This window comes from Chaetura pelagica, unplaced genomic scaffold (assembly GCF_000747805.2).
Source record: "Chaetura pelagica isolate M959 unplaced genomic scaffold, ChaPel_1.0 scaffold55, whole genome shotgun sequence".
NCBI lineage: Eukaryota > Metazoa > Chordata > Aves > Apodiformes > Apodidae > Chaetura > Chaetura pelagica.
Window position 1 is genome coordinate 1268250 of NW_009953571.1, and position 10138 is coordinate 1278387.

Here is a 10138-nt window from a genome sequence, read left to right on the forward strand (position 1 = left end):
GAAGAGCGGGAGCAGGAGATACTGGCAGAGGAGAAGGAGCAGCCTTGTCAGTCAGATCAGGATGGCAAAGCAGACAGCACAGATGAAGTAATTTTTGTGTCCCGCCACCAGGAGCCTAGCTGTGCCAGTACCTCCAACCTTGGTGACCTCATTGGCCTCCTGCAGCAACAGATGCGTTCATCTGACTGGCTACAGAAAAACACAGCCGAGCAGTTTGCACAGGAAAAGCCAGAGATGTACGATGTGTTCAGCAAACTGGTGGGGAAGCAGTAGGGTCAGTGTGACTTCAGGGGGTTTCCTGAGCAGTGACTGACCCTGGGCCCCCGAGAGCTCAGCAGTGATTTCCAGCAAATAATATATTTTCTGTATAGCAAGAAAATAACTTTATAAAACCACTCCTCTCACCCTGTTTGAGATCTCTAATTTGTATTATGTAAGTGCATTCCTTGGATTGGGGTGAGGGTAGGGAATGGTGGGGGTCTCGTCTGCCTGCTGCCCCGTTTCCTGCCGCATCATTGTATTTTGTATTTCGTTTCTAATGAATATGCTCTTAACTCTCTTATAAGGCCCTGTTGGTGTCATTTTTTTATGCTCATTTCATGCTTTGAGATTGTTAAAGTGTGTAAAGTTTCCCTTTTCCTGAATGTTGATCTGATCTAACTATTTCAGGGCCAGAAGATTACTGCTTTCACAAAGAAGCTTTTATGGGAGACAGAACTCAGTGGCAGCTCTAACTTAACCTCAGCTATGGATAAATAAGCATGTGTGCAGGTTCATCTGTAAGGGTGAGGCTTTTACCATGTAGTCTAAGTTTTGTAAAGCTTTTAATTTTGAGTTGGTTTCCAGTTTAACTTCACATCAGATAGTATCCAACACCCTTGTTTGGTGAAATACCTGGTGGTTTGGGCCTAACACGACAACCAAGAACCAGCCCTCATGGCCACTCACTCAACTTCCACTCCCCCCCACCCCAGCACACACTGGGATGGGGAGGACAAAGGCCAACTAGAAGCTCGTGGGTCAAGACAGGAGACAAGGAGGGTTCTTCACTGATGTCACAGGCAAAACAGAACTTGGGGAAAAATAATAATTTAGTTTCCCACTAATCAAACACACACAGGACACAGACAACACACAGAGCAGGGATTGCATATCTTACCCCACCCCTCCCTTCTTCCCGGCCCCAAATCCCTTTGTTCCCGGTTTCTCTCCCTCCTTCCCCCCAGTGGCACAGAGGGACAGGGGATGGGGTTTAGAGTCAGTTCACAGGCTGGTGGTTCCTGCTGCACCTTCCTCCTCAGGAAGAAGGATTCCTTACAGTCCTGCCCTGCTTCCCCACGGGGTCCCTCCCATGGGAGAGAGTCCTTCAGGAACCTCTCCTTCCTGAGTCCTTCCCACGAGGTCCGGAGCTGCTCCAGCCTGGGCTTCCCACAGAGTCCACTGGCAGCAAATCCAAGTTCACCCCTCCTGGCACCTTCAGGGAATGTTCCACCACATTCCTCCATGAGTGCAGGGGAACAGCTGCCATCTCGCCGGGGGTTGCAGGGAAACTTCTGCTTGGGCACCTTCTTCCCCTTCTTCCTCACCAACCACCAGGATCTTCACCCCAGCACTGCCTTTCATCTCTCCAGCTCAGCTCTTTTTTAACTTCTTGCTCTGCTCACATCTAATCTCAGTTCTTTCGTATGTTAATGGCAGAGCCCCATCTACTGTCCCTCTAAGAGCTCCTTGGCTGGGTTTGCAGCAGAAGGAGCTTCTCAGCTTCTTACCGAAGCCACCCCTGGGGCCCTTCCACCCCACGAAAAATCCCACCAAACCAAAGCAGCACACACCCATAGCTGTTTACTGCTTAGGAAGCAGGTTTATTGTACTGCCTCTGAGGAAGCAGCTAAGAAAGCACACCTCTCTAGGAGAAACAGTGTCATACACTTTCAAATTCCTCACAGCTAATATAATAGGGCACAGAGTTGCTTCCATCTGAACTCAAAATAGCAGGGCCGACACATGCTTGGTTGCATGGATTATTTTGCACATTATTTTTTCAGGTTTAACACCTGCCTGATGAGCTCTCCACTGAGGAATATTAACTTGGTCACAGAAAATCAAAATAAAACTGGAAATGAGGCTAGACAGAAATGCGATGTTAAGAGTCTGCTGTTGGAATAAGCAACATTTGTTTTGACTGTACAAACCCCATAAATTTTGAACATGCCTTTTACTGGAAAAGGCTTAGTAAACATTTAGAAAGTCCTGTGTATGTGGACATAGAAGTTAAATTGACTCTTATTTGCTGTAAGAATACCCTGACAGAAAAAAAACCCAGAGACCCTGCCTGTACAAATTGTTTGTTCCTTCTGCTACCTCCATGTTAGATGTTCTCTCTGCTCACTATCTCACATCATTATTATCAATGGCCTTTTTTTGCCCTGTGTGATAAATCTCTACAAAAAAAGAAAAAAAAAAAAAAAGAGAAATTATTAAGGACTGTCTCCCCTCACATTCCTTTCTTTTACCAGTTTGTTAAGCAATAGGGAAACAGAACAGTACCTGAAATGGTGAAGCCATCCAGGTCTGCATTACATCTAAAATAAAAATGCTATCAAGATGGGTATAACACTGTGCTTTCATTGCTTGTGTCCACTGTAATTAAACAAGATGGTAAAATCCACTTTACATACAGTTTTGTGTTCAGGTTATAATTCGTTTGAGCACAGAGAGGACAGTTTCATGGTCTTTGCCATCTTCCAGTATCTCTTGCTTTTTTTCCCCCCTTCTCTCTCTACTCCAGAAAAATGTTGAGTGCTTTTAGGTTAGAGGTGGGAATTTTCCATACAGCACTGATTTTTGGTTATAAAAACTTCCCTAATGTACATTTCAGGCCTAACCTTGACATGTTCATGTTTGTGGGAGGGGAGAATCTGCAAATCTTCAAATTATTAACCTGTGTTGCACTGCAGTTAAGCAAACAGCATAGGTGGGGCCCATTCTAGGGAAATATTTATGAATCTGTGAAGATGAGTTTTCCTTTATGGAAACTGAATAGATCCCAAGCAAAGCATCTGTAAGAGAAAATATTAATTGATAATAGTTCTCTACCTTAACTGAAGAATGGCAGTTGCTCACATGTAATGTATGATAGATTATTTTTTTCCCAAACAAATGCTAACACTGTAATTCTTGCTTTTCTCTGTTAGAATGCATCCAAGAGAGCACACGGTTGGGCTGACTGCTGTATGTTCCCCTTGTCCCCATAACCACCCAGTTTCTTAAAACCTGCCTTGGGGTCAAATTATAATTTATATTGACAATTTCTCCACAGTCCTTCTCCAGTTACTTGGTTACACAATCTCTCTGTCACTCTCTTGCTGCTGGCAGAGCTGTGATTTCATCTCATCAGAGGGACAGTGGCACATAAGGGCTGGAGAAAGACATCTTTTCATGGGGGAAGCTACATGAATCACACCCCTCGTAAATTTCTGCAGCTAAAGTATCAGGCATGCAAAAGGTAAAGCTGCTTTTGCACTTTTAATTGCATATGCAGCTATTTTTGTAAGACTGGCTGATATAACAGAGGATTGTTTTGGTTCTTTCTGAAGCAACTCAGACCACATCATGAAGAACTGGGCAAGGTAACCGACAAGGATATACACACAAGAGAGGTGTATTCCATCTGAGAAAATCAGAGTCACAAGATACACTCCTTCATTCCAATTCATGCTTCATTTATTACCGACTTACATAAAACACTGGCAACTGACCAATGACAAGATCCTAGATTATCTGCAGCCAACAAATGTACTAAAGAATTTGAGATGGTTATAAATACTGCACTTTTTGTCCTCAGTTTGCCGGGATTGGTTTTTTTTAGCAAACAGCCAGTTGACCTTATCAAAATGAAGGATCAAAAATAGGCTGGAAAAACACTGCAAGGAAAGGCTATTTTTATCTCTGTATCTATTCCCTGCTGCCATCCAGGAAGGTCTGATGGCACAGCTCATGCATGAGCACTTAGTTACTCTAGGCGAACGCTTGCCATGACCTGTTCTTTCCCTGAATACTGAAGAAAGCATTCAATTGATTAAAGATTAATACATCTGCAAGCTGTGACAGCTGAAAGGTGTGGGGAGGGGGGATTGTACACGGGCAGGGCATTTCTATCTGCATGTTTCTGCCACATTATAGTTTCTTTGAAGGGAACACTTGCCTAACTGAATGTCCTCATGTCTCACACCCTTCAGTGGGAGCTATAGCAGCAGATCTCCAAAGTACATTTACATTTCTTTTTTCCTTTTAATTCAGGAAGGCAGTTGAGGATGTAGAGTTACAAACATCAGGCAGATCATTGCACTGACCAGTGTCATCAGTCACACACCAGCAGCACTGGAGGTGTATGCTGGACTGGGTCAAGAGATAAAACAATGCAATTGGCTTCTAGATAGCAAAGTAACAAACTTTTCAGAAGAAAAAAAAAAAAAGAGCTATGATTTTTTTAGTTATGGATGCAATAGGTTGAAAATAAGCTGAAAAAGATGTCCCCAATTCATTAGTTTCCCCCTTCATATTTGCCTTGTAAAACAATCTCCTTTTATCATAAAGATGTTTTCAGGATGTGCTGCTTCCAGCACTGCCTGCACATGGTGCACCATAATCTCACATGCAGCTGCTTTACATGTGTGGAGACAGTAGCAGAAGGCTCTCTGAGCATTTCTTTCTCTTCTGTATACTGATCATCCCAGCAGAAAATACGTGATGCTCTATGCGGCAGCATGGAAATGTATGGCATGATGGTAAAGCCCTTAAAAATAAATTCCAAGATGACCCCCAAAAGAGTCATATAAGGCAGGACATAAAAGGGCAAAGCAAAGAAGAGGTAGAATATCTGATTTCTCTTGTGCATTTATAAAAATTGATAGCCTGTTATCCAGATGCCTATTAATATTTTTGCAAGCTATAAATGGCAACCCGCAGTCTAAAAATAGACACCGTGCTGCAGACTTGTCTGGCTTAGCTACATCACTAGAATATAAACAGGCTCCCTTTCTGAAGCAACTCAGACCACATCATGAAGAACTGGGCAAGGTAACCGACAAGGATATACACACAAGAGAGGTGTATTCCATCTGAGAAAATCAGAGTCACAAGATACACTCCTTCATTCCAATTCATGCTTCATTTATTACCGACTTACATAAAACACTGGCAACTGACCAATGACAAGATCCTAGATTATCTGCAGCCAACAAATGTACTAAAGAATTTGAGATGGTTATAAATACTGCACTTTTTGTCCTCAGTTTGCCGGGATTGGTTTTTTTTAGCAAACAGCCAGTTGACCTTATCAAAATGAAGGATCAAAAATAGGCTGGAAAAACACTGCAAGGAAAGGCTATTTTTATCTCTGTATCTATTCCCTGCTGCCATCCAGGAAGGTCTGATGGCACAGCTCATGCATGAGCACTTAGTTACTCTAGGCGAACGCTTGCCATGACCTGTTCTTTCCCTGAATACTGAAGAAAGCATTCAATTGATTAAAGATTAATACATCTGCAAGCTGTGACAGCTGAAAGGTGTGGGGAGGGGGGATTGTACACGGGCAGGGCGTTTCTATCTGCATGTTTCTGCCACATTATAGTTTCTTTGAAGGGAACACTTGCCTAACTGAATGTCCTCATGTCTCACACCCTTCAGTGGGAGCTATAGCAGCAGATCTCCAAAGTACATTTACATTTCTTTTTTCCTTTTAATTCAGGAAGGCAGTTGAGGATGTAGAGTTACAAACATCAGGCAGATCATTGCACTGACCAGTGTCATCAGTCACACACCAGCAGCACTGGAGGTGTATGCTGGACTGGGTCAAGAGATAAAACAATGCAATTGGCTTCTAGATAGCAAAGTAACAAACTTTTCAGAAGAAAAAAAAAAAAAGAGCTATGATTTTTTTAGTTATGGATGCAATAGGTTGAAAATAAGCTGAAAAAGATGTCCCCAATTCATTAGTTTCCCCCTTCATATTTGCCTTGTAAAACAATCTCCTTTTATCATAAAGATGTTTTCAGGATGTGCTGCTTCCAGCACTGCCTGCACATGGTGCACCATAATCTCACATGCAGCTGCTTTACATGTGTGGAGACACAGTAGCAGAAGGCTCTCTGAGCATTTCTTTCTCTTCTGTATACTGATCATCCCAGCAGAAAATACGTGATGCTCTATGCGGCAGCATGGAAATGTATGGCATGATGGTAAAGCCCTTAAAAATAAATTCCAAGATGACCCCCAAAAGAGTCATATAAGGCAGGACATAAAAGGGCAAAGCAAAGAAGAGGTAGAATATCTGATTTCTCTTGTGCATTTATAAAAATTGATAGCCTGTTATCCAGATGCCTATTAATATTTTTGCAAGCTATAAATGGCAACCCGCAGTCTAAAAATAGACACCGTGCTGCAGACTTGTCTGGCTTAGCTACATCACTAGAATATAAACAGGCTCCCTGATGTGGTTTCAGGGAAATCTCTGTCAAAACAGACTACGTCCTCCTTTTTTTTTTGCGTGTTGTTTTGAAATAAAATAGCTGATGCTGCTTGCATTTCTTTAATTCTAGCTTTAATAAAATTGCACTGCTTTCCAAATCTTCCTGCAGGGATAAAATGATCGTCAAGCCCGGGTGACTATTTCAGCTACGCTGATGGGAGGCAGCTCCTTCTCGGGAGGCAGGGGCAGCGCCGGGGGCCCCGGGATGCGCTGGGTGGCCCCCCGGCCGCACGTGGAGCAGCCGCTGTCCCTGTCGTGCGGGGGGGTCCCCATCCAGAGCAGCCACCGCCGGGCAGGGCTCACGCTGCCGAGCCTCATGGCTGCAGAGATCCAGCGCTCGTCCCCACAGCCGCAGCACATGAATGGGGGCCCCTTCCCATTCACACAGTTCCTGCCTCTGAGTGATGGACAGGGCAGCTCGCAGCAATTTCCAGCCGATGGGCTAAAACCAGACACATTACATGCTCTATCAAACCACAGTAACTTGAGCTATAGGGAGGAGGAAAAAGCCAGGATGCTCAGAAAAGGATGCACTCAGAAAGGATGCTTTAAGATCTCTGAGTCCTTTTTGTTGTTAGCTTTGAACGTCAGGTAGCAGCGAGTCAGAGGAGGATGCTACATCACCTGCTGTGCAACGTGTGTGAGAGGAGGCTGAGAAACAGAACAGAGAGCACTGCAGTGACAGCATCTCTCCTTTCTTCTGGGAGTACCAACCTGTCTCTGTGTGCATGTGGATGGCTTGCAGAAAGTGGTTTTCCCAAGGGCAGGTGAAGTGAAAGACAACTAACTCATTCAGACACAGTACTATGTGAGAGAGATGCAGTGTAGAGGTTTGGAGCAGGGACAAGGTCAAACTCCCTACCCTTGCACAAATGCATTATACAATAGTCCACCATCACCTCACCATTGAACATATGGTACAAACATATAAAAATGGATACAGGAAAATTGAAGAGGGGAATAATCTATTTCATAGAATCACAGAATGGTTTGGGCTGGAAGGGACCTAGATGATCATCCAGTTCCAACCCCCCTGCATGGGCAGGGACACCTCCCACTAGACCAGGTTGCACAGAGACCCATCCAACCTGGCCTTGAACACCTCCAGGGATGGGGCTTCCACAACCTCCCTGAGCAACCTGTTTCAGTGTCTCACAACCTCACAGTAAAGAATTACTTCCTAATGTCTAACCTAAATCTCCCCTCTTCCAGTTTAAAACCACTACCCTTCATCCTATCACTACACACCTTAGTAAATAGTCCCTCCCCAGCTTTCCTGTAGCCCCTTTCAAGTACTGGAAGGCTGCTATAAGGTCTTCTCAGAACCCTCTCTTCTCCAGGCTGAACAGCCCCAACTCTCTCAGCCTGTCTTCATAGGAGAGGTGCTCCAGCCCTCTGATCATCTTCGTGGCCCTCCCCTGGACTCACTCCAAGAGCTCCAGGTCCTTCGTGTGTTGAGGGTTTCAGAACCTGACACAGTATTCCAGGTGGGGTCTCAGGAGCGTGGAGTACAGGGGCAGAATGACCTCCCTGGCCCTGCTGGCCACACTTCTTTTGATGCAGCCCAGGATGTGGTTGGATTTCTGGGCTGCAAGTGCACACTGCTGACTCACGTTGAGCTTTTCATTGACCAACACCCCCAGGTCCTTCTCCTCAAGGCTGTTCTTGATCCATTCTCCATCCAACCAGTATTAGTGCTTGGGGTTGACCCAACCCAGGTGCAGGACCTTGCGCTTGGCCTTGTTGAACTTCATGAGGTTGGCACTAGCCCACCTCTCCAGCCTGCTAAGGTCCCTCTGAACGGCCTCCCTTCCCTCCAGCACGTCAACCACACCTCACAGCTTGGTGTCGTCAGCAAACTTGCTGAGGGTGGACTTGATCACACTGTCCATGTCACTGACAAAGATGTTAAACAGCACTGGTCCCAGTACCAACCCCCGAGGAACACCACTCGTCACTGGTGTCCACCTGAACATCAAGCCTTGATCCTACTCTCTGAGTGCGACCATCCAGCCAATTCCTTATACACCAAGGGGCCCATCCATCAAATCCATAACCTTCCAGTTTTGAGACCAGGATGTCATGTGGGACAGTTTCCAATGCCTTGCACAAGTCCAGGTAGATTACATCAGTTGCTCTTCCCTTGTCCACTGATGCTGTGACCCCATCGTAAAAGGCCACCAAATCTGTCAGGCATGATTTGCCATGTTGATTGCCACCAACCACCTCCACATTTTCCATGGAGGATCTGCTTTGTGATCTCGCCAGGCACGGAGGTGAGACCGACTGGCCTGTAGTTCCCTGGGTCATCTTTCCTTCCCTTTTTGAAAATAGGGGTTATATTTCCCCTTTTCCAGTCAGGGGAAACTTCACCAGACTGCCATGACTAGTGGGAACTTCACCAGACTGTCATTTCAGGCCAGCAAAAGCTGACACTGTGAGACTGGTAAGAGTCTTTTAACCAACCAAGGATTACAGGATAGGACCAGAGCTGGCCTGTCTTCTATCCCAGGTAGCAGAGAACAGGCAGCAGACTGGATATCCTTCCAGCCCAGAAAGAAGGCAACTGAAGGGGCTGCAGCAGAAGTCAGCATGGCAGGTCTGATAGCTCTGTGGCTGTTGCAATGTTTCCTAGAGACCTGTGGCCCTACAAAGCACAGGACTTGCTCCTCAAGCAGCCCATATTTGTCCTCAGTTGGGCAGGAGAGGAGTGCTAGTAAAGAGGTGAGAACTGTTTACAGGCGTGAGATGTAAACTCATCCTTGTTTCTACTTCAGTGGCATAGAAAGAGTCAGGGTCTGCTGGTATCACCACGGAAGGGTAAAGAACACGGGTGCTACATGCAGGAACATTACAGGGCTGAGCTGGAACATCTCAACTGTACCACTGCAGTGTTTGTGGCTCAACTGCAGCATCTTACCTACTTTATTTGTTTATTTTTTTTTTTTCTGCAGAGGGTCAGTTTTCCTACACACCAAGTAAGCTCCCATTTTGGGAATGAAATCAGTGTCTGTGATTCCCCTGCAGCTGGAGTTTTGTGCAACAGGTTTGTCCTGTCAGAAGAGAGGCTGGTTGAAGTTACTCTCACGAATGGTTTGGGAAAGGTGTGGGTTTGGGTTTTTTTTCCTCACTTAAATAGTGTGTTTTAGCAGGTTGGAGAGTGAGACATGGCCCAAAAGTCCTCAGTCAATGAGAAAGCTCAAGATAGTCGTGGAGAGGTGCACAGGACTGGAAGAACGTGAGCCAGGAATGCAAATGTATGGAAAACCGGGGGGTGGCGGCTCATGGGTACAAATTCTGCACACCGGGACAAACACGAACACTGTCCCAGCACGCTTCCTGACCGGAGAAGCGTCTCTTCAGTGGAGAGGCCCTTCCCGAACCCTGCCCAGGGGCTTCGGGCACCAGCGAGAGGCTGAACCCGGGGCGGTGCTGGCGGGAGCGAACCGGGAGTGAGGAAAACTCCCCAGAATGTCTCGCAGGCTCGGGAGGGGCGGCGGGGCGACGGTACGGCAGGGTGGCCGGGGGCTGTGGTGGCTGAGGAGGCAGGAAGGCGAGGCAGCGAGAGGACAGGGCACTTCAGTGCCCGCACCGGCCCCGCCGCGTCCC

General features: G+C 46.1%; 1 protein-coding gene across 1 annotated transcript in view; it reads left to right on the top strand.

Moving 5' to 3' along the window:
• The window catches only part of ACCS (1-aminocyclopropane-1-carboxylate synthase homolog (Arabidopsis)(non-functional)), a 16793-nt gene extending 16245 nt beyond the window's left edge, over positions 1-548 (top strand). Inside the window, exon 16 of the mRNA XM_009999585.1 lies at positions 5-548. Coding sequence (XP_009997887.1) covers positions 5-86 — 82 coding nt within the window. The 3' untranslated portion in view covers positions 87-548. The remainder of the gene's footprint in view (positions 1-4) is intronic.
• The last annotated feature ends 9590 nt before the right edge of the window (positions 549-10138 follow it).